Genomic DNA, 25865 nt, shown 5'->3' with positions numbered 1-25865 from the left:
CCTTAGACTCGACATCCTCCGGAGTGATGTTATTGGCTCTGAGGTCGAGTTCTCGTAGCTTGAACTCGTGTTCCATCCTCTTCCCTTCCATCTCCAGCTTAGCTAACTCCCACCTCAATTGTCTTTCCTCTCTTCTATCAGCTAACTCGGTCTCTGACAACCCTCCTGTTGATGCACTGCTGCCCTCCCGTGAGGCTACCTTGGGGCTGATTATCATATCACCCACCCCCAGGGGACATTCCGCAGCTCTCTCAACGACAGTACCCCTGTCTGACTCCTCCTCCTCCTCTACCATACCCTCCGGATGCGCCTCCACCCAGGCTCGCAGACTAATGCGGAGCTCCTCACTTTTGGCCCCTCGCCTAACGAACACTCCCCTTTCCTGACAGAACTCTTTGAGCTGCGCCACGGTATAGGTCTCCAGCTCTGACATATCGAATTCCATCTTGTCAGTGAAAAGTGTGGACAACCACCTCGAAGTAGGTTACAAGGATAGGAACTCTGAGGGTCACCTCCACCCACCTCCAGAAGAGAATTTGGAAAAAACAAAATATGGAATTGGAGGGCCCCTGGGAGAAAACTCCGGGTGTGTACCTGTGGCACACACGGAATTATTATGGGGTCCAAAACAAGCACGGCTCGTAATCCCACCCGCTGAGCACCAATTTTATGTTGGACCTGCGATGGGCAAGCCCAGCACAAAGGGGGTAGCTTGGCTCAAGTGTCAAGGCAAGTGAAGGCTATCGTGTTAAGCCGGCTTCGACCCAATAATATCTCCTTGAACAACCACCAAAAAGAAGGACACCACACCACTGTTGTAGAAAAATACGATTCCTTTATGTAAAAATTCTCTGTTGTGAATGGGGATCAATTAGGAAAGCACAATTACATTTCTTTTGGGTCACAATTTGCTGGGTTTCGATTTTGGAATAGATTCAATAAATAAGCTTAGGAGTACAGTTCATCAATAAATAGATTAAATATCAGGAATAAATATTGTCAATAAATATCGGGAATAAATATCTTCAATAAATAGCATAAATATCACTGTCTGTGTCGCAGAGTAAATACTGGTTCAGTTCAAGAACATCTACAGATTCATTCTGGTATCGCTGCCACCAATTAAATACTTCAGGAACACTACATTTGCAAATACATTTCAGGTTGGAAAGATTACTCTTACAGTTTATGACGATTTCACCATTAGTGTACACAGGCTTCTCTGGGCTTAACAGGGAGTGCTGGGACTCTTTAAGAATCACACGGGGGTTATGCGCGTATATCTAAAAGGCAAGGAAAGACAGTGAACACTTCATTTACACTTGGCTGCCACCGGGTTGAGATCTCTGTTTGCCGGTGGGGGTCTAAGCGCGCCTAGGGGTTTCTGTCCCTGCTAGCACTCAGGCGGCACCAGTTCCAAGTCTTTAGACTACCGAACGGGGCTGCCGAAGAGGTCACACAATCTTCGCGCTCAGTCAAATAAATGCCGGTTCACTGTTCCTTTATAACAGCGCTTCCCACCTGAAGAAACGGGCCCACCTCACATCGGCTGCAATCGAAAAGCGATTCAGTCGGGTTCAGCACTTCTCTCGCCAGCGACGGGTTCTCAGGGGCTCCACGGACCTCCCTCCGACTTCCTCAAACAGGGATGGTTCCCGCCCACAGCTACAGCCGCCGATCCACTGGGGAGGGGCAGAGACAGTAGTCCCGCCCAACGAAGGCCGGCCTTTCCCCGCCCCGGCGCACCACCTCACCTCAGTCTGCGCAGGAAGCACTCTACGCCGGTGGAGCTCGGAGACGTCCGAGCTCCTCGCTGGAGGCGCCTGTCACACAAGGGGCACAGAAGACGCTCGTGGTCGCGGCAAACTTGTTCTCGCCTCGCGACCCGAGTCAGTCGTAATTCGCCACCGGGGGGGGGGCGGGGAGGCACCCGAAAAATCGGCCACAGTCTCTTGGGGGTGACGAGGCACTCGCTGGGCAGGCGCTGTAGGCGCGAGGTCACCGCACACACAGCTGACTGGAACGCCAGTCAGGATCCACGCCAGTGACTCTTGCTTGCTCTACTGCCACACTACCAGCCGCCTCAGGGGTCAACAGGGCAGGTGTCAATCTGGTGTCAAGTCTGGAATCTCCTTCTTCACCTAGATCTGGAACATCATTATCCTATCTAGTCTTTTGGTCATCTAAAATGGCCGCCAGGGACTGGACCTTATATAGCCAGTGCCCTGAGGTGCTGGCTCGTGCCAGTAGGTTCTAGAACCTTCTTTGGGTTAGGCCAATGACATGGCACTACTGGGGTTTTTGGGTCTCTAACAGCCACCATACTGGGGTTCTAGAGAAGCCATTTTGTGTACCTGAGGGAAATAAAGTAATTCCTGTCAGGAATGCTCACCAAGTAAAAGGGCGCCAAAACCTTGAAAGGTCAGGGTTCATGGAGGCTCCACAGGGAGTCACTCTCATGAGGAAAATGGGTGGCCACCATTTTGAGGTCATTCATACAGGTTGCCAATCCCAGTCTATAATGTCACAGGTTTCGCCAGGTGTCTTGTGAATAGGTGCCAAAAACCTTGTAAACAACTGGGCGTCAAGGAACATCTAGCCCCATTGAAACAGCACACAAAAAGGTCCTGGTAGACAAAGAAAAGCGACAAATTTTGGGAGGTACAGGGGAACAAAAGAAATCATAGTGGTGAGGGGACTCTCAGAAGCAGACGGGTCTAACAGAGCATAAAAGGAGACACGGCCTATCGGCCTGAAAGTACTGAAAGTACGGCCGGCCGGCCGTGAATAATTAGGGGATGAGCGCACGCTGAGAAGCTTGTGGGAGGGAGGCAGGGCTGCCTTTGATGTGGTAATGCGAGGCAGGCAGGCAGGCGGCTGGTGGCATTGTGCACACGCTTTTCAGGGCTTGCGCTTGCGCAATGACCTAAAAAGCACATGCACTGCATGGAATCGCCAGTGGAATCGCCAGTGGTTAAACTCTGGATAAGCCACTATAGAGCTTCGCCAGCTATGCGCAAGCGCATCAGCAGGCGAGCCCTAAAAAATGAGTTTTTTTCCGAACCCCTGCCCCATAGTTGAGAAACAAAAATATGCAGCTTTACGAGAACAAGTTTTACTTTCATCTCCATTCACTATTCGCTGTGATTAGGCACAATATATAGTTCTATAAAAGAGCCAAAGTGCAAAATTCCTGTTACAAACCATTTGTTATCTATTTTCCAGCAGCAGAATTATTCTAGCCGCTGCATTTACCAAAATTAGCAATGCAATGGGTCTGGATTCAAAGGAATGATGTATGGTAATGTGAAGCATTACAAGAAAATAGCATGGGAATGGATATGTAATTGTGTAGAAGCAAATAACTGACGAATAATATTGTTGTGGGTTAAAAGGTCAGGTGACCGTTGCACTGTCAAGCCAGACCTAAACATCCATGTGAGCTAATGACTGCCCTCTTCCCTTCTTTGCTGCTGTCAGAGAAACACCAGGAAGTATCTAGTTATCTATGACACTTTAATAGCATTGCATTGTCATGTGTGCCCCCCTAAACCTTTAAGCTCAGGTTGCTCAGTGGTGTGAAAGGCAAGCACTTTTTTTGTGGAAATACAAAATGTCTGCACCATCAAAACGTGTGTGTGGGAGGGGGGGGGGGGGGGGGGTTGCACTGAAAAGCCAGACCATAAAAACAATTCCTCACCATGTTTGCCTTATGCCCTTTGCAAGCCAATACAAACAAATGGTAATTTAAAATCACTGTGAAAAAACATAAATTGCAAATTACAAATATCTTATACTCTGTGTCCAGACCTAACTGTGTGGGAAATAAGATTTTAAATAAGTGATTGACAAAGTGTAATGGGCAGGTTTTTTTTCATCATGAAAAGGTAAGCAAGACTGATGTATGACTGCTCCTCATGTGGCCTATGAATATATGTAGAAGTCTCTTCTTGTGTGCTCACTGTAGTTCTATTCCACTGTTTGAATTTGTTTTTCCTTTGGCTAATTTCAAAGGAGTCCAATGGATACCTAAAGATGATTATTGGAACATGGGCGTTTTCCTGAGAATACCGTCCTTGCTGTTCAGTCACACCAAGCGTGTGGCTTGTAGGCATTACAGCACCCATGCATCACTGGATGAAGTCCTGCAGCTCCCAGAGAGTAGAAAAAATGGCGTTCTTTTCCCCATCAAAAACTTAGAGCGATACTTGAGCCCCAGTGTGAAGAGAACGCATTTCAGGATTTTTGATCCCAGTTTCGATGACCTTTGTAAAGCCGAAAAACTTTTCACACCTGCAGAAAGACATGAGATTGACTATGTTACATCAGCTGTTCGGATGGACCATACTCCTGATCTTGCAGCACCAGAGGTGAGTGCCAGCGTGTCAGTCATAAAATTCAACCTGTTGGAGCCATTGTTCTTTTTACATCTCGGTCCTGAATGTAAGCCTAATTTGTGACATTGGCAGCACCAGTGTTTGTGCTAAGAATAGGATATGAATTTGGCAATTCACTCACTTGTTGCAATCTTTTTACAAACTCACCTTTTTTCCTTTACTCCATTTATATTTGTATTTAAATATCGAGGCCAAATCGCAGTAGTTTGAAGAACAAATACATGATGCAAAAATGATGCAATTATGAGATAGTGTATATAGTAGAACAGTTCAACGAAAACAGGGCGAAAATTTGGGAACTGAAAATGTAGAAAATAGTTGTTAAGTTACTTCATAAGTAATAAAAAAAATCAAAAATTTCAAGACATCAAATCGAGACATCCTTTTTATTTAGATTTTTATAACTCCTATGATATTTTTAAAAGTCATGTTAAAGCAAAAACATGGACAACCAGGTGAAAACCATGAGGCGTATAGTTTTACTCTGGGCCCAATGACAAATACGATCCAGAATTCTGTTCTTTGGTCAAACTCCTGCTTGGAATTCCTAGCACTGAAGTTTTCCACGTGGGGTAGTAATCAAATGCAATAAATCTCACACCCTGGTCAATTGTGACAGGTCAGACTGTTTCCAGTCCATATTAGCGGTCTGGAGGGCATCTGGTCTGCAGTTTATAACTTGCAAGTGTTGCAGTATCCCTGTGACTTGAACTGTCATAAGCTGTTCTTTTGCCTTGGGGCTAATGTATGTTAATCTCCTACTCCCAAATCTCATTACAAATTGTAAGTTTTCAGCTCTTCTGTGTGAGCGAACCCCAGTTAATCAGAGTGGTCCACCATCTCTAATTATGAGCCACAGACATTTTTGTAGGTAAATGCTTGTGTTTTCTTCATACTTTGTCAATAGATATGTCAAGCATATCGGAGGACCTCTAGAAGAGCTGCATGAAAAACACTCTCCCAAGTTTGCAGATAAATAGTATGCAGAAGTGGAAAACTAAGGCTGTTTGACCATGATCCAGCATTTTTCCTGACCCATTTAGTACTCTAACTGTACTGGACCCTTTACGGTCAGTCCGCTCTCATCACTGCACTTTACCACAGAGTTGATGGTCCTCTGATGGATCTTTCTCCGTCGATAGGGTTTGGAATTGGGGTATCCCAAACCATGCTGGCCACCCAATGAGGACCATTAATTGGCAACCAACTCACAAATTCGATATAAGGTTCAAATAGACCACTCTTAAGATCTTGCTATAGAAATAAAGTATTGGAATGGGTAGACCCAATCTCCTGAAGTTCAGTCTAACCAGGATTGTTCACAATAAGAGTTCTCAGGTCGCAACACAGAATAAAACTACAGAAAGAGATGTTCTGAAAACAGTCCATGACTCTCTCTGTTACGCATCTAGAATCAATATTAAAATGGCACAGTTTTAAAGAATGAACATCAGGACAATAACAGACTCAGGCAATTTTAAATACGTTAGTTACTGTATTTATGTTCCAAAATCCATGCATAAAAGTATCATTTTAAGCATATCAGTCAAGAATCTTACAACATGTAGAAAAGGTTAGAGCTGCGGGCCTCACGCTATTTATATTTAATCACTTGTGTCACGAGCCCTGAATCTGTATATCGCTGCTACTTGAATTGAACCCATATTGCTGCTATTCTTCAGAACTCGTTTTTTAACTGATTTTAATATTGTTTGTCACTGTTTTAAAATCGTATTTTGTTATTGCCACTTACTTGCACTTTGCTCTGGCTCTCTCTCCCGGTCCACCGCAGCTTCCTTTTTTGCTGTTTGAGAGGAGTGGAGGCATCTCCTTGAGATACTCACTTCGGCAGTATAGATGTAAGCGTTTTAGTGGTTGGCTCTCCTTCGCCAGGCTTCCCGCCTCTCACTCTATTTATTGCTGATATGGCGCCTCGCGCAGCGGACTCGTGGAGCGGCTGCGCCGGCGGCACGCCCGTCCCCGCCTGGACCGGGCGCAGGGTCAGGACCCCTGTTCTGGGACAATTAGAGCAAGCAGAGGAACAGGGGAAGATTAGATCATACTCGAGTAAACAACTAAGGACCATTCAAAGTAATGTTAGCAACGACAAGCAGGTCTGTCCTTATTTTAATCTGGAGATTCCCTTCAGTAAAGAGACAGATTCATGCTTGATCTGTGGGTTCAGGTTAGAGGCCTATGACAAACTACCTAGACATCCTGCTGATCAGAGAAATAATATTATAATTTCTAAAACCGTCAAGAAGAAGGATAAGATTCACCCTGCTCTGATCAATGCATGCTCTCTCCCCAAACATAAATATGAGATTGCAGATTTGTTGGAGAACTATGATCTTGACGTACTGTTCATTACGGGAACATGGGCTGATTCATCATCTGCCCCAGATTTCTGTATTGCCACTCCCGAGGGTTACTCTACGCATAGATGTGATAGAACTTTGAAGAAAGGAGGGGGGCTGGCAATCGTCCATCAAGATGAGTTTTTAGCCAGGACAGAGGTGATTACCATTGAGGCCTGTGAGGCACTTAGTTTTAATATATTATTCTCTAAACCTCAGTCTCTCAAAGCAATCCTATTATATCACCCACAAGGCCCCAGGGGAAATTTTCCGTCAGTAATAAGTAATCTATTGGATTCTGTTGCAACCGAATCCAATTTCACAATTTTGGGGGATTTCAACTTCCATTTAGAAGCTCTCCTGGACAGAGACTCGGCAGCTCTCATCTCTAATTTAGAGGCCGTAGGTTTTTCTCAAAAAGTGGAAACGCCCACTCAACCTAGCCGGGCACACATTAGATGGTCTGTTCACAAATAGTGATCACATTGCAATAAGAATTTTTCTGCCTTTGACATGGTCGGACCATTGTGCTGTACTATTTGACATCCGGATACTACCGCCTGTCTCTAGGCAGACCATTCCCATTCCCTCTAAACAATTCAGAGCCTGGAGTAGCATCAATCAAACCCATCTTAGTTAAAATTTAGTAGACTCTCAACCAGAGGTTGTGCTAGACCCGGAATTAGCCGCAACTAACTATACGAATTGCTCCAAAATGCATTTAGCAAATTTGTACCCTACAAGGCAGTCTCCAGAAATGGGAGGACCCCCTCAGCGCCATGGTTTACTCAGGCACTTAGATTAGAGAAACAGCATTGCAGGAACCAGAAAAGACACTGACAACGACTTGGAGAAGACACGCTATAAAGTAGCACTGTTAAAGTATAAACGTCTCATAATTACAGAAAAAAGCAATTACTATACCAGAACAATAGAAACAGCACAAAACTCCACTAAACAACTGTTTCATGTAGTCTCTACTCTATCGGGGCCAGTGGTCAATACTATCAAAGAAGCCTCTCAATCACTTTGTGATTCATTAGCCACTTTTTTCCAAGACCAGGTGAGCCAAATCTGTTCAAATTTTAATACTTCTACAGAGGACGTGAACCAGTTAGATGACAATAATATGATCAGAGAGTCTCCCAGTTTCATGGAATTCAAACCGTGTCAGTGGAAATGGTCACTGATCTGATTAAAACAGTTAAATCAAGATCTCCGTCTGACCCATGCCCCCCGTCAGTCTTAAAAACAATTCCGGACCTGATTGGTACTAATTTATTGAGCATCTGCAACGCAATGTTTTACTGAGGCACTTACTTTTCACTATGGAAAAAAGCCATTATTCAACCGTTGCTAAAGAAAAACAATCATGATCCAGGAGAAACTAAAAACTACAGACCAGTCGCACGTTTACCTTTTCCAGCGAAGATCTTTGAGAAAATGATGAATGCCCTGTTAACGTAGTTTAAGAGAATAAACTGTTAGATGACACTCAATTCGGATTTAGGAAAGGACATGGCACGGAAACTCCTTATTTAAGCATCTCATGAAATCAGAATGGTGCTAGACAGAGGAGGTGCCGCAGTCCAGGTGCTTCTAGATTTGTCAGCAGCTTTTGACACGGTTGATCAAGTCACCTTGATCAACCGTGTCTCAGCCCTAGGTGTCAGATGAAAGGCTAAGGCTCTTCTGTCCTCCTTTCTCTCCAAACTGACTCAGTCAGTCAGCATGGGCGACTATAATTCCTCAGTCTTTGCTCTTCCCTGTGGTGTTCCGCAGGGATCGTCGCTGAGCCCGACCCTGTTTAATGTATATTTGACGGACTTAGCACGAGTAATTAAGACTTTTGGAATGGGTCTCACATCCTATGCTGACGACACACAACTTGTGTTAGAGGTGCATAAAGACAGTGGCGCCTGGCTTTCATGATGGCATGCTGGCCATCAGCTCGTGGATGGCAAACAATTGCCTTAAATTAAATTTGGATAAGACTGAGGTCATGGTTTTTGGCAACCTAACTTCGGGATGGTCTCTGACATGGTGGCCAGAGGAATTGGGATTACTCCCCACTCCTGTTAAGAAGGCCAGAAACCTATGTATCATGTTTGACGAGAGCCTCACTTTTAAACAGCATGTCAATGCAGTGGCCTCTTCGACTTTTTACGTTCTAAGGAAGATAAAAAAGTTACGACCCTATCTCCCGTTGAGTGCTGGAAAAACTCTCATTAGTGCTCTGGTTATGTAAAGAGTTGATTATTGTAACAGCCTGTTAATTAACACACAAGAAAATGTGCTAAAGAAGCTGCAACTGATACAGGATGCAGCCACTAGGATATTGTCAGGTACTCCAAAGTTTAAGCCATTTCCAGTGTCCGTCGTCAACTCCATTGGCTGCCCATAAAAAGCAGAACTAAATTTAGGGCGCTATGCATTGCTTATAAAGCAGTCCATGGCGCAGGGCCTGAATATCTCAAAAAAAGCTCTGTGAGCACATGCACCCAGCAGAGCCTTACGCTCGGCAGCCGCCAATCTTCTTATCGTTCCCAGAACAAACAAAGTTATCTGGGGCGACAGAAGATTTGTTGAGGCAACAGCTAAACTTTGGAACCTGCTCCCCTTATAAATCAAGACCTGTCCAGCACTATTATCATTTAGGAAACAAGTGAAAACCCGTCTATTCGAGCAATAGAAGCCTTCCCGCTATCTTTACAGTCCATAGCGCTGAGACACCCTTGGGTATTTGCACGCTCTATAAATTGGTAAATAAAACCACACATTTAGTCAAAAGGTGATGTAATGCCCCTCCTTTCATGTGTCTCTTTTTTTAAAGGCTTGATGCCACTCCTGGTGACCAATCAGCACTCCATAATGGTAAGACCATCATATGGTTGCTCTTTCGATCATAATGTATAAGATTTTTTTATACTCTACCATGGTTTCCCATGCATGTCATGAGAATCAACTGACCTTTCCGTCCTCAAAGGTTAGTCAACAAAGAAAATTAACAATGTTGAAGACCATGGTGTCTCAACAGGGTTCATGTTCTCACCAGTCTCAACAGATTGAACACTAAAAGAATATCCTTAGTTGTACGAAATGTTGCACATGCAGAATAGATAAAGCAGCATTTGAATTAACGTGAAAAATCCATTGCATTAAGCTATGAAATAATGCAGTTTAGGAAATAACATGCATAAATGCATTTAAAGCTTAATACTTAATTTCAGTAAAGTAAACTCCTAATTAAAGTCAAACATAATGAACCAAATCAAGCAATTCATCTAAAGAAAAATTGTATTATTCATCAGTTATGTTATTACATGGAAATGATTTGGGCTAACTGACCTGATTCCACAAACTCTCAAAATCCATACATGGAACTTATTCTCAATTTTACTAAAATATCAGCTATGTTATGTAACAATTATTACTAAGTTTTTGCACCACTTTCTCTTCATGATGCATTACAATGAAAGGCATTAAAAAATGCTAAGTCACAAAATTATAATTGTGTTACTTGGTCAGTAGAATATTAAAAATCATCTTTCATAAGTAATCTGGTATTCCATCCTACTAGTATTAAAATCGTTTTGCAAATGTTTCTCTTTTTCTACATATTTCAAGCATGCTTTTACTGTGTTGTTTCTCATTTCTGTGTTGTTTTTCTCAACGTCTGCAAAGTGCACATTTCAGGTTTCTGTGTCTAAATCGGCGAACATGTCAGGTAAAAAATGATCCGATTTTGAGCTCTATCAAGCTAAACAATGCGTAATGCTCCTTGGCAAAAATCCAACAAAAGTACTGTGAAGGGAGAAATAAAGCAGGATAAATGCTTGTCTAGTTTCTCCATAAGAAATTATCTAAATCCCAAATGCTGGCAGATAAAAAGAGCAATGGAACCCAGGCAATGGAAGAGCTAGACATCAGCTTGCTCTTTCGGCATTACTAACAGACCCTATACACAGCCAAACCAATGCCCCAAAGCAAAATAACACTTTATATTAAAGAGACATAGCTAGATAAAATACCTATAGAAAAATCCAAAGCCCTAAAGGCACCTATTCCAACAGAAGAAATTATTAAAGCTGTCTAAATCTATGCACATCCAAAGGTCCTGCCCTGTATGGTTACTCCACATTTTCTATGCTGCTTTCTGGTTAGTACTAATAAGAATCATGTGTAAGACCTGTGTGGATGCGGCAACAATCTATACAAACCTAATCCCTAACCAGCTTCCACTACCCAGATTCAAGATTCAAGATTCAAAAATACTTTATTCGGTTAAAAAGCAAGATAACCATAAAAGTAGCATGAAAGGTACAATTTACAAGAGGTAGAGTAAACTTTTTTTTTTTTTTTTTAAATCCCGAGAAAGAAAAACAACAAGATTAAATTCATATATACAATAAAAATAATCAATCCATTTGAATTGATTTACGACACTTAAAAACTAATTTTAAAAATTCTGCAATTGAGGCGACCATAAAAACAGTATCCATTTTCTGGCACTCTGTGAACGCTAGGCGGCATCTATATACATTTAAATCTTTAAGGATAGGGATGATAAGTTTCTTTCGAGGAAGAGTATAAAATTTACAAAAGAATAAAATATGTATATCAGATTGTTGGGAAACATCATCACATGGACAAAGACATAAATCCTTCGACCAACAATTCATCACGGGGAACGATAATGTCCTAAAAACTATATTCAATCTAAATCGGGTCAAAAGGTACCGTTCATGATTGGACATATACAATGAAAGATATGGCTGCAATTTCTCTCCACATAGGATATCCTGGTGGGCAGAAACAGTCTTTTTTCTCGCCTCCTCTATATATCTCTTTTCCTTGAGGTGAGCCATACACAGATTTTTCAAATCTCTTCTGGATATATATTCCATTGATTGTGGGTCCTCAAAGTATTGGGGGCAACTTATTTTTTCAAGAAAGTCTCTGACGTAGCCTATCCATTTGAAATCACTGATATTGTCCAATGCCATGATGTCCTTTAAAATAGCCCGATTGATAACACATTCTTCATTTGTCCAAACCCTATGCCAAAGAAGGACTGGCTGAATTCGGATAGTATCAGTGACATAAGATATTCCCAATTCAGCATGGCATATCATTGTTGCAGTACTTTGGGGTACGGACAGAATGTGGCATAAAAACTTATTTTCCATGATTTGGATTGAGCTGATGTTTGAATAACCCCATAATCCTGCACCATAGGTGGCTACAGATATACAAGTCGCATTATAAACAGTTAAAATCTCTTTTATGGGTTTTTTACCTAATTTTTTCATAAAACATTTTAGGGCCATAATGGTCTTAGAAAATAACAAAGATCTAGCATGAATTGCTGTAGTCCATGAGCCACTTTCATGGAACAATATCCCCAGATAAGGGAAGGTGGGGGTCCTTTCTAGGGGATTGGAATTTATGAAGATTGGCTTCGCATGCTTGTTTGTTCTGGGCCCACAGTACATAGATAAAGTTTTAGAACAATTAATTTTCAAATCTAAACCAAGCATGAAGGTGTTAAAGGCTGTAACCAAAGTTTGTAAAGCCATTGGGGTGCGCGCCATCAGAACAGCATCATCAGCGTACATCAGTGCAGGGACAGGCCTACCTCTCACCATAGGCATGTCCCTGCCCTCCTGCACGAGGTGCTTCTCCATTCCATTTATGTATAACAAAAATAGAAAGGGGGCTAGGACGCACCCTTGGCGCACACCCCGACCAATCCCAAATTGTCTGCTGCATTCACCATTATTCCCATATCTGACACTAGCAGTGGCCCCAGAATACAGCTCTCTCAGAAAACATATAATGGCATTGTCTACCCCCAAATCGGCCATAATTGACCATAATTTAATATGTGACACACAGTCAAAAGCTGATGATAAATCAACAAATGTAAGGTATAGACGTTGTTTTTTGACCTTTATATACTTCTGTTGCAAGGTGAAAAGATTCAAACCTTGCTCTATGGTCCCTAAACCCTTTTGGAACCCAAATTGAAAATCGCTTAACACCCCATTATCCTCGGCCCAGCTTTGCAGTTTAGCTAAAATCACTCTCCCCAAGATTTTTATAGAGGAGTCCAATAAGGAAATTGGCCTATAGCATGTACAACTTAGCCTGTCCCCTTTCTTGAAGATTGGGACTATTACTGATGTAAACCAGGTAGGAATTGGGCTATTTGCCAGAGCGGCATTAAAGAGCTGAACTAACAGTGGCCCCCATAATTCGATGTTAGCCTTATAGAGGTCAGCTGGTATACCGTCTGGTCCTGCTGCTTTGCCCCCCTTAGTCGCCTTCAGGCTTGCTATAACTTCAGGAAGGGTTACAGTCAAAGTTCTGGATGTATCTAAATTTAGCAACCCCACATCCTGGCCTGTTTCAGGGGTTAGTTCCACAGCCTTATAAAGGGAGGAAAAATGAGCCACCCACTCATCTTCTGAGATGGCAATTTCCATGCGTGCTTTTTGTTCATGTAAGAGGGGGGTGTTAATAACCCTCCAAAAAGCAGCCGGATCCTTTGATTTTGAGGCATCGCATAGGTTGTCCCAAGCCTCCCTTTTTATCGAGGCCTTCCTGTCCCTCAATGCTAAATTGTAGTCCTTCCTTGCAATTCTAATTTGGATTACGTCCCGTGGTCTATTATGAATTGCATGTCTAAGCTTTGTTAGAGCTCTAGTGCACTTCCTATCAAACCATTTCCTATTGGACTTTAGGGAATTTTTCCTATTAACCCACAATGCTTCCTTAATTTTACCGGAAATGATATTAAAATGGGTTATTATTTCACAGTTCTCTGCGTATTCATCTAAACAGGTCGAAAAGCTACTCATGCATTTACTCAATATTTTATACAGGAAATCATCCGGGACCAGTCTGCTCCATTTAAGGTTGTAACCATTTTGAGCACCCAACCTCACGTCCTGAACCATTTGGTTCTGACATTCTCTAGTATCGACTACAGCAAATAGGTTCTCCATTTTTAATACCTGTGGCAGATGATCACTCAGTGGTAGATCCATGATGTTTGCTCTAATCAATCTGTTCGCAGAGCTAAGTGTACATAAACTAAAATCGATAATGGATGAGGCACCCCGCCCGACAAAAGTTGGAACAAATGTCGTTGTATGGTGTGCTAATTCATTTGTAAACCCAAGATTAAAGTTAAAAATCATTTCATTTAATGAGTCGCCTAATAGGGTATGTTCAAAATGCGTCAAATTGACATCTTGTTCCAGCATTAAACCACAAATACCCTTTTGGCCCTTTTTGCAGAGAGTACAGTTAAAATCACCCCCCCATAATAACATAACTTCAGCCCTCTTGCTCTTGTCAAGTTCGTCTTGCATTTCTAGGGTTAGTGTATCAAGTACGTCCTTAATCATGCTACCTGAACAGTTATTGTAGAAATTAAAAAGAACCATCTTTGGACCCTTCCTTGTATATATCACTATTTTTTGGTAGTAGCTGGATCCGGGGGAAAAAGAAATTTTATCGTATACTAGAAGATTAGATATGTATACAATCAACCCCCCCTTGGGTCTTCCGTGTACTCCACCCACCGCAGGGGTAAAGTAAGTTTTGTAGCCATTAAGGTGTATCGGCGTGGTGGCCCAAGTTTCTTGAAGGGCTAGTATTCCCACGTCGGTAATGGCCTCATCCCAGCTTGGATTGGTAATCTTTTGTTTTAACCCAGCCACGTTCCAAAATAGCACCGTACAGTAATCTTTATCTACAGATGAAATATCTACAGTATCCCCTAGTCTGCTGACCTGGCTCCCTTGTATGTGCTCATTCCCCCCCTGTATTTCTGGGGTTTCCTCAGACCCCAGGCAACTTGTAGAACCCAGGTCTACGGGATTGATAGGCAGCCGGTCATCTTCCTTGATCTTGGGGAGTCAGTCCACTGCTTCCAAGCAGTCAAACCGGTTGTAACATGGGAAAAACGGAGGAAATTGCAGATTGCCTGCCCATCCTGGATCATAACCTTGTGGATAAAAGTAAGGAGGTCTACCTTTGTGTTTCACAGTGTTCCAACCATCATCATGCCTCCCATTCCACCGTGTGTTGTGGTAGTTATTATCAGAAGACTGACCAGTATTACCACCATGGTGTCGATTGTCCCTGATCCAACTCCACCTATTATCCGGTTGTTCACCCTCAGGGTAAAAATAGGATAATGGCCTAGCCACAATAGACAAGCCATAATTTCTTGGGGGCCTCGATGTAATAAATTCTGCGGTGCGGGGATTCTCAAATGTTATTACCACGCAGTCACCGTGTGTCCTTTTTTTATTGTTATACCCCACCCAAGGAGCCCTTTCGACCATAAGGATGTTGCTTTTGAAGGCCGGGGGGAGAGGGTAGTTATCATTTAACCAATGAATTGTTTTGTTTACAAGTCCCCCATTATTTTCATGTGATTTATCATCAGGTTGGGGGACTCCAGTAAGGACCACAACGTATGTTGAGGCTTCTGGTGGTAGATGTATGTTTCTACGTGTCTCCCTCTTTTCTACATTAACTTTATCCTTAGGAATTTGTGTGGGTGGCGCTGCTTTGTCAGTTATGGTAGAATTTTTAGGTGTTGGTGTAGATTTTGGGGGTGGGTTAGTGGTGGGTTTTGGAGGTGGATTAGTGGTAGGTTTTGGAGGTAGATTAGTGCTAACATCGCTTTTAGCAGCTGTGGGTGGTCTATTCGTAGTTGGTTTTTTTTGAGGAACTTTATTGTTCGAATTGAAGCTAGGGGCACTGATATCTTTATGGATATTAGTCAATATTGTTTCCAGACATCGTAGCCTAACCTCAATAGGTTCTAAGAGAATTTTTAGCATTGCAAAGATGTTATTATTAACCATGCTTAGGCTACTGCTGTCCTCGCTCCCTCCAGCTTGATTGTCAACAACCCCACTTAGTTCCAAGATCCCCTCCAAGCTACTATCCAAGATAGTTTCATCTGGCAGACTTAGTGTTATGCCCACACTTGCCCGGGGCCCACCAGCGGCACCATTAATATTGGTGTGAGCGTCTGGGTTGGTGCACACATTTAATGGGGTCGGATCCAACTGGATTGGGTCATGGGTTTTGCCAGTCTGGGCTTTTTTCCCTTTGCGAGTAGTAGTTTTAATCGGCTTTTGTTTAGTACTCTTTAGTTTAGGGATTGCCCCCTCCTTCCTCCCCCTTTCAATTAGGGTACTAACTGTGGTTTCATTTTCAGTTGCCGCAGGGCCATTTTCCAGTAACAAGGAAAGATTTGGGGTTGCCTCCAGGCCTTCCTGCGAGGCAGGTAAGTCGCAACCCTGGTCTTTGTGTACCATTACGAGTATCTTTGGGGCGGATACATTGTTGGGTGTGCATGCTTGTGCAATATGGCCCAGAGAGGAACGCTTTGCCATGGCTAGGTCTTGGGACACCCTTCTATCCATCAGTATGATCCCTTCATCAATAAGGGCATGTGTGCGCACTATAAAATCGTCTAAGGTACCAGTTAGTTTCTTTGCCCCAGCAGCTGCCATGCTTCTAGTCTCTGGGTGATTCATGGCAGGCCCAGTAAATAACCCACTAAGCGGGTGAAAAAAGCTTATTGTCAATTACCAGTACCAATCTCAATGCAACAAGAGCTCAGGGGCTCACAATGGTATGTGACAGCCAACTTACAGTTATGCAGTCTCGATGTCCTTTGGCTGCTAGCAACCGGGCAGGGTATCTGGCACATGCCAGGCTCCTCGGGCCTCTGAGGGTCTAAGAGGGCCCGCCCTTTGCCCGGGCTTAGCCCCGGGCGTCCCGCTCGCGTCCCGCGACGCGGGGGCTCTCCTCCCTTTCTAGGGCTCTGGCGCCCTCTGCTGCGCGACGACCCGCGTCACTGCACACGCGCCGCCGCGAGGCCTGCCGGGATTTGTGGTCTCCCGGAGCGGCGGCGCGGAGTCCGGTGTCCAGGGACTCTTGGCGGTGGCGGCGGCGATGTCTGCGCTCCTTCGCGCCCGCTGGTCTCTGCCCAAATGACTCTCGTGGCGGTGGCGGCAAGATGCTGGTAAGTTTTAGGTTCCCCCCGCTTTGCCGGGGCTCTCCTCCCTTTCTAGGGCTCTGGCGCCCTCTGCTGCGCGACGACCCGCGTCACTGCACACGCGCCGCCGCGAGGCCTGCCGGGATTTGTGGTCTCCCGGAGCGGCGGCGCGGAGTCCGGTGTCCAGGGACTCTTGGCGGTGGCGGCGGCGATGTCTGCGCTCCTTCGCGCCCGCTGGTCTCTGCCCAAATGACTCTCGTGGCGGTGGCGGCAAGATGCTGGTAAGTTTTAGGTTCCCCACTTCCACTACCCAATCCTGATATCCATCCGTACCAAGCCAGCTTCATATCCATAAGAGGGGTGGGAGATAAAACAAAAAAGGTGATCCACCTGATTGGCATTGCTAACATTCAAAGAAAAATGGTGCCACTGCTCTTGCTTGACAACGAGACCGCATTAAAAAAAATAATAATTTGACCAGCCTTCCTAGAAAAAAACTGTGGCTAACGGGCATGGCTAAAAAAAAACCATAAGAGTGGCCCTAGTGGGATAAACCAACCCCATTGCGAAGATCAGAATAAATACCCGAAGAAGATGAATAACTTCTCGGGACTAACTCACAATTTAAGTGGAGCGGGTCCACTGTGAAATAAATTGGAATCCAGATAGAAGGCAGTATTGAGTATTCAAATCCTAACCGCCGTCCTCTCTTAAGCAAAGCAAAAACAGTTCCGATCCAGACACAGGCAGATACCCCTCAGTCAAAATGATTCTACTTCCAAAGGTGCTTATATTTTTTAAGGCCATCCTGATTCAGATTGATATTCAAATAATTAAATAAGTAGAAGGGGCTTAGCAACATTTTATAGTAGGTATTAAAAGAGGGTAGTGACCATCGAAACTAGGGGTCTTGGGGATCCCAAACTCTATGATTCATTATCAAGGTACAAATCAAAATGGAATGGCCGTAGGCTGAAACAGACCGCCATTGGTGCTTTATCAACCACTATTCGTTCGGTAAGGGGCTTCCCGTGGGAAACTCTGTACATTAGCCCCAAATAAAGAGGCATGAACCTCTTGCAGTCCCCTATAACTAGGCCTATAATGCCTCTGGGGCAATTTAAGTGAAAAAGAAGGCCTGACCCAATTTCTTGTACCTTAGGCACCCAAATGTGACAATCCCGATTACAACCGGAGTGCTAACATGGAAGCATTTTGTAGCTGAAACTACCCAGATATGTTAAGATTGCAAATCTCTTCAGCATTAGCCAGATACATTATTTGGGCAAATGAAAATATATTTTGGCCTTGGAGAATCAGAAAGATCCAGAAACACTTAAATTAAGCACTGGGTCATGCAAAAGGATATAAAGTCTAACAGTTCAAAAAGTTAATAGCGAGACTATCCGACGATCTAGTATCGAAGATATACAGATTAATAGGTGTGAAGGAGGACCGGCATCTAAAGCCACCAACCAGCAGAGATGGGAGAGGGAATTGGTGCTAAACCTACCCCGGAACTGTGCAATTAGATACATTGCAAGACATACAAACGTAACACACACCTACACATATAAGGCCTCCAAAAACCCTAATCCAGAGTTTTGCTAGCGACAATGTGGAGATTTGAGAACAATATCCCACATTTATGGCATTGCCCCATCTACAAACATTCTGGAGAGAGGTCCTGAAAGCTGATGAGAACATTACAGAAGTATGAATAGCCCAGCGTACAGTTAGCATAATACTGTGTTGGACGCCGCAGAATTAAAGGGGAGGTTGAAAAGGACTGATGCCTTTTATAATTGTTAATGTGATAACCGCTCGACAAACAATACAGTCTGTCACCACCAGCCTTTTGTAACTTGTTTGTAAAATTGTAGTTTATCCTTGTGATTGAAAAGATAACACCCTACCAAAAGAAGAGAATCTGGAAACCCAAGCTATATTTGTCTAGGCACTACAGGGATCTAACTTTCCCAGGATCATTAAAAACTCTATAAATAGTTCCACTTTACCTGCTAACAATTCCCGACCTTGACTGTCTAAGACATGAAAGGTGCTCCAAGAGGCAACAAACAACTTATGATGGAACTATATGCGGGTGGAAAAGGGAAAAGAGGGGAGGCTTTCTGTTAAATTTTACAAAACCAATAAAAATGTCCCGGAACTTAAAATGAGAAAGGGATCTCTCTCACTGTAAATGGGAAACATCCTTTACAACGCAACTTTTACCACGCAGTGCTTTTACATTGCAACTTTTACAACGCAAAACATTACAACGCATTGCGCTGGGGGGCGCTCTAGGATAGGGAATAGATTTAATTTACTATCCAACACCTTCCCTACTATCCACGGAGACTGGAGTTGTATTAGTAAATTAAACTATTCACTATCCAGCACCCCTCAACACTATGCGTTGTAAAGGCATGCGTTGTAAAAGTTGCGATGTAAAAGCATGCGTGGTAAAAGCATGCGTTGTAATGTCATACATCCCTGTAAATGGATGCTAAGAGGGCTTCATGGACGAGTGTCAAAGTCTGACAGTCCGGTTATTCATGCCATGAAGTCTCCAGTAGTTTGTGTCTCGCCAGTGTTAATGGGACTGCCACTTTTCCAGCTGGTCTCGGAAATCCATGTGTTGAACAGGGAATTGTCTGTAATTTGCTCATTTTTGATTCATGCGGTATAAGCATGCTTACTCTTGTGAGTTATGATCCCAGCACCTATGCTTCTCATAACCTCCCTGGAGTTTTGTAGTGATGATATGAATGGAAAAATAATTACTTTTAATTTGTTATGTTCGAAATTCTTTGCTTCTTGTCTCTAATTTGCTGCTCTTTCTTTCACATCGAGGTGTGCTTTATTGGCAGAAGCAATGTTGGAAAGTCTTCTCTGATCAAAGCCTTATTTGCACTCTGCCCTCCAGACCTGGTGAGAGTGTCAAAGAATCCAGTAAGTTCTGTATATTTTTTGTTTATGCGGATTATGTACTTGGCTGCCTCGGAAAATAGGTTGGTTGTGGTTTCTGCAGTTTTTTGTTGTTTTAGAAAGCTTTCAGATTTTATTTAAAGCGTGAAATGGTTATTGTTATATTTGTTTACTGCATTAATAACTGTTGAAAACAGAAGACAAACAAAAGGATGCAAAGACACATGATGGGCTACATTGATTTATAACTACTAGATTATCTTTTGGCCAATCACTGTCCAACCTACTCCCCACTTTTGCATTTTCTGCAAACTTGCCTTTCTTCACACTCTTTCCTTCTTGATTCTCCACTCTGCCAGACCTCTTAGAGAAAAGGAATCAGGCTTCCCTTTTCTCCTCTAGATCCCCAGTCCTGGTGGACTCCGTGTTCAGAGCCACAGGTGACTCACTCTCTGCTTCAAAGCTGAGTGGTCGCTCCCTGCTCCCTGCTGCTGAGGTATCGTTTCTGCAGCGCTTACAATCTAAATTGGTCTGCATTTAACAAGTACTGCCTGCTGTGTGCCCTCATTACCGCTGCTTGCTAGAACCGCCGCTTTGCCCATTTAATAACTGAACTTACCGACTTGCCCTTTTAAAGTGCGTTTCTGCTAGCGTGACTCTGTTGCTCACTGTGTTTTGATCTCGCCGCTTTATCTGATTAGCATTCGTTTCCCCCCCTAGCGCTCCTGCCGCCCTGACCCCTCCACCTCCATTTTGTCGCATTTTGTTGTTGTTGTCGTCGTCCTTTGCCCGCCCCGCCTCCCAGCTGAAGCGCCCTCGCCCCTCCCCCCCACCATCCATTTATGGCCAATGCCCCCACGCGCAGCGTCCACGCGCTTCGTACACGCCGAAGGTGCGCCAAAGGTAAGCCCGTCTACGCCCGCCTGGACCGCGCCCAGCGCCAGACCCCCTGCCCCTCGCACTGCCCAGCCCCCCCGCGTTACCTACGATGCCGCCACCCTCCTAGCCCTTAACCCCGGTCGCGCCCCCAACTGCATCCAAGCCGCTCCAGGACGCACCCATGGACCGTTCTCCTGCCTCTCCTGCAAATTCAGCGGCACCGTCAACGTCTCCGCTCCGACCACACCACAGATTCCCGACCCCAACCACCTAGAATGCATCCTTCTCAACACCCGGTCGGTCCACAGGCACGCCATTGACCTTTGGAACCTACTAGACACCATCTCTCCAGACGTCGCCTTCCTAACGGAAACATGGATGAACGCCTCCTCCGCCCCCGACATCGCCATCGCTATCCCTGACGACTATAAGATTACACGCAAAGACCGCACCGACCAAACAGGAGGAGGAATCGCTATCGTCCACAAGAAATCAATCCGCATCTCAACCAGCTCTGACGCCAACCTCGCCAACTCCGAACACCTCCACTTCCAGATCCACATCGACCCCAAGACCACACTCAGAGGCACCCTCCTCTACAGACCACCAGGACCCCGCGCAAAATTCAGTGAAGACATCACGGACTTCATCACCCCACACGCGCTCCCCTCCAAAGACTACATCCTCCTGGGAGACCTCAACTTCCACCTTGAGAAGATCAACGACCGCAACACCGCCACCCTCTTAGACAACCTCGCCAACCTCGGACTTAAACAACTGGTCACTTCCCCCACCCACATCGCAGGTCACACACTCGACCCCATCTTCACCTCTAGCAACCATGTCTCTTTCAACCACACTACGGAGCTCCTCTGGACTGACCACAGCTGCGTCCACTTCACCTACAACAAGCCGAAACCCATCATCCACCTCCAACCAACTCTACAAAGAAACTGGAACAAAATCACCACGGTACAGATCTCCTCATCGCTCCTTCAAACCCCCCCAGCCCTCTCTTCTAACGCCAACGAAGCCGCCTCCAACCTCACCCTTTGGTTATCCAACACCGCAGACACCTTAGCACCACTGAAAAAACGCCAACACAAAATCAAGAAGGCCTCATGGTTCAACGAGGACCTCAAGAAATCCAAGAAACTATGCCGCTCCCTTGAAAAGGCCTGGAAAAAAGACTCATCCACCAGCAACAAGGACGCCTTCAAAAACGCCATCCGTACTCACCACCAACTGATCCGAAAAGCCAAAAAAACAGCATTCAAGGATCGACTCGACAACAACGCCCACAACAGCAAGGAACTTTTCAACATCGTCAAGGAATTTTCCAACCCCTCGGCCAACTCCAACGACATCACCCCCTCTCAAACCCTCTGCGACTCCCTAGCCTCTTTTTTCCACAACAAGATTGCTGACATCCACAACAGCTTTGACAACCAACCCGGAAGCCAACCCACCCTACCATCAGCTGACTATCTTCCCCCCGTTAACACCCTTAACGCCTGGAACCCAATCACCACTGAGGACACCATCCGCCTGATGAATTCCATCCACTCTGGATCCCCCACAGACCCATGCCCTCACCACATCTTCAACAAAGCAGACTCCGTCATAGCTCCGCACCTCCGAGACGTCATCAACTGCTCCTTCAACTCCGCTACCTTCCCAGAAGACTGGAAACACGCTGAACTCACCGCCCTTCTGAAAAAACCAACAGCAGACCCCACCGAACTCAAAAACTACCGCCCCATCTCACTTCTTCCATTCCCGGCCAAAGTCATCGAGAAAGCTGTCAACAACCAGCTCGCCGCCTTCCTCGAAGCCAACAAATCCCTCGACTCCTCACAATCTGGCTTCCGAGCAAAACACAGCACTGAGACCGCCCTCATCGCAGCAACAGACGACATTCGAACTCTACTGGACAATGGAGACACAGTCGCCCTCATCCTCCTCGACCTCTCTGCAGCCTTCGACACAGTCTGCCACAGCACCCTTTTACAGCGCCTCAGAAACATCGGAATCCAAGGAAAGGCACTGGAATGGATCACCTCGTTCCTCTCCGGAAGAACCCAGAGAGTCCGCCTCCCACCATTCAATTCCGAGGCCTCTGAAATCATCTGCGGCGTACCACAAGGATCCTCACTCAGCCCCACCCTCTTCAACGTATACATGAGCCCCCTCGCGACCATCGCCCGCCAACACAACCTCAACATCATCTCTTACGCGGACGACACTCAACTGATCCTTTCTCTCACCAAGGACCCCAGCACCGCCAAAACTAACCTACACGAAGGAATGAAAGAAGTCGCCGAATGGATGAAACAAAGCCGTCTGAAACTGAACTCAGACAAAACAGAAGTCCTCATCTTAGGTAAATCCCCCTCTGCATGGGACGACTCCTGGTGGCCGGAAGCCCTCGGAAAAGCACCCATCCCGACAGACCACGCACGGAACCTTGGCGTCATCCTGGACTCTTCACTTTCAATGAACAGACAAGTCAGCGCCGTATCCTCATCCTGCTTCAACATCCTTCGCATGCTCAGAAAAACATTTCGCTGGATCCCCACCGAAACAAGGAAAACAGTCACCCATGCTCTGGTCACGAGCCGACTGGACTACGGAAACACCCTCTACGCAGGTACCACCGCCAAACTCCAGAAGAAACTACAACGAATCCAAAACGCCTCAGCCAGGCTCATATTAGACATCCCACGCAATGAACACATCTCTGGCCACCTTAAAGACCTCCACTGGCTACCCGTCAATAAGAGGATTACTTTCCGACTGCTTACCCACGCACACAAATCACTCTACGACATCGGACCAGACTGCCTCAACTCTCGTCTGTCCTTCTACACCCCCTCCCGCCAACTTCGCTCTTCCAGCCAAGCATTCGCCACTGTCCCTCGCATCAACAAAACCACCATGGGAGGCAGATCCTTCTCATACCTGGCTGCCAAAACATGGAACTCACTCCCCGCTTACCTTCGCCTCACCCAGAATCACCTAGCGTTCAGAAAACAACTTAAAACGTGGATATTTGACTAATAATCCCCCTCCCCTCCCCAAGCGCCTTGAAACCCTCTGGGTATGTAGTGCGCTATATAAATTTTATGACTTGACTTGACGGGGGTACAGGATCCCATTAGACCAAACTTGACATCCCTGATGCGGAGACCGTACTACATTCCGGTTTCCTGCCTGCTTCTTGGGCTCTCTAACCAGAGAGGACCTTTCAAACTCTGAATTTGTCCTCATCCAAGGATCTCCTAAACCAGCATTCCTGCACTGACCCTAGTTTGGCCCCATTGCCACTGCTTCCTCTGATCCTTCTGTCCCCATTGGCAGTGCCACAAGTGCGGGTCCCCTCTCTGTGGCTATTACTCAGATGGTCCCGCCACACACACTATATTAGTTCAGGGCCAATCACGTTGAGGAAACTATCTCTAAGACAAAGTGAGACAATTTGAAGTTTTCCCTCGAGTGTGCACTTTCTCATTATGTAGGATGTTTTTATTTATTGTGCTGGTATGATATTGCAACATGCAATCAGCTTGAGAAATAAGTGAAATTTAAAGTTACACTGGCATCTTTTTAGGTATCTTTTATAGACTTTCATTGCATATCCCCCATTTAGATGACATTCTTAATTTTGGAATGGTCTGGTATCGCCAGTGAGTTTAATTTAATTAAATTGAGCAATCTCTGATAAAAGCACATTTTCACTAGCAAACACCAGTAATAGTTTTAATATATTGTTCAGCTAATTTATCATAACAAAAACTACCTCATGTTATGGCTTACATTGATTTTCTGAATCTATTCCTGAGCCTCCACCTGATCGTGAGTCTCCATTGAAAAAAGATTAGATACAAAAAGGAACACCACCGTGTTTGTTACGACAGAGGGCCTGATTACTAGTTAGGCGGTTATTTCCGCCCTGTGCGTAAACTCGTTTATGCACAGGATGGAATTATGAGTTTGGTTTTACCGCATTCTATAATTATGGGATGTGTTAAATAACCCAGCATTCGTCATATTTCTGCAGGTCAAACCTGCTGAAATTTAACTGGGGAGAACATACAGTATTTACTATATCATGCAGATTTTGGTGCCTTAAACACAAAAATCTAGATTTTATTCACCATAAGCTCATAATAGGAGTTATGTATCTCATCCAATAATTAATGTAAACTGTGGTATCATTATTTATCAGGGGCGATATATTACACCTCAACTTATAATCAGGCCCATTGTCTTTCAATCAGGGCTCAAGTGACAATGAAAGTACATTTGCGTTTGCAGTGCAAGGGCTCAGCTAAGAGTCTATCCTTTCATGAAGTTGTGCTCTCCCAAATGTTCTTCTGAACTATTTTAAGATACATATTTCCCATCTGATAGTCCATAATGGTCTCTAACTTTTTCTTTTTTAATTGTAGGGCCACACAAAGAAACTAAACTTTTTCAAAGTAGGAAAAGCGTTTACTGTGGTTGACATGCCTGGTTATGGTTACCGAGCTCCCAAAGATTTTGAAGAGATGGTGGAGGCTTATCTGGAAGGAAGACAGAAGTGAGTAACAAATAATGTTTGATTTCTTGCCGTAGTTGTTTTTATAGATGTAGGGAGCAGCTTGCCACAACTCTGAGTATAGAATCAGCTACCGGCACTTCAAGGTGATGTTGCACTGCAAGAACTGCTATATTAGGCAATTTTTATTAGGTGATTCATAGAATAATGTACAAAATACAGTGCTAAATAGATAAAGTAGACACAGAATTGACAATACCTAAAATAATTAGCTATTACCTATAACTTGTGAAGGTGCAAGTATAACTTTTGCTTCAATTAACATATATATGTTTTAAACATAGAATCGTAAAAAGACATTTGGCCTTAATACTGGTGTTAGTGGACGTATTATTAACTCAAATGGTATTAAGAAGGAAACATACTCAAACGGAAAATCATGAAACTAATGTTATGGAAAGAATATATCTGTACAGAGAGCCCTGCAGTCCACAGTCTCTGCCAGCTAACCAGTCAGCCATGAGGAGAATGGTAAATTATAGCAAAATGTAGTACAATGAAAGGTCTCTGCATTTATATGTTCTCAGGAGTAACTAAAGACCTTACTGTGTTGGAATGAATTGGATATCTAATGTCAGCTGATGCATATATCTTCCTGCAGATTCCTTATGAATATCCCTCCTGGCACCAGATTGGGCTGAAATCCTTTCCCCAGCAATAGCTCCCCA

The 25865-nt window shown here is 44.5% G+C and overlaps 1 protein-coding gene across 1 annotated transcript in view; it reads left to right on the top strand.

The window, feature by feature from the left end:
• GTPBP8 (GTP binding protein 8) overlaps positions 1–25865 on the top strand; it is a 105232-nt gene that overhangs the window by 27363 nt on the left and 52004 nt on the right. The window contains exons 2-6 of the mRNA XM_086936285.1: positions 4015–4370; positions 16002–16070; positions 19644–19742; positions 25049–25179; positions 25482–25668. Of these exons, the coding sequence (XP_086792411.1) occupies positions 4050–4370; positions 16002–16070; positions 19644–19742; positions 25049–25179; positions 25482–25668 (807 nt within the window). The 5' untranslated portion in view covers positions 4015–4049. The remainder of the gene's footprint in view (positions 1–4014; positions 4371–16001; positions 16071–19643; positions 19743–25048; positions 25180–25481; positions 25669–25865) is intronic.

The sequence above is a fragment of the Lissotriton vulgaris genome, chromosome 8 (assembly GCF_964263255.1).
Source record: "Lissotriton vulgaris chromosome 8, aLisVul1.2, whole genome shotgun sequence".
Classification (NCBI taxonomy): domain Eukaryota; kingdom Metazoa; phylum Chordata; class Amphibia; order Caudata; family Salamandridae; genus Lissotriton; species Lissotriton vulgaris.
Note: the sequence above shows the minus strand (reverse complement) of the source record. Positions and strands in the feature narration are given on the sequence as shown.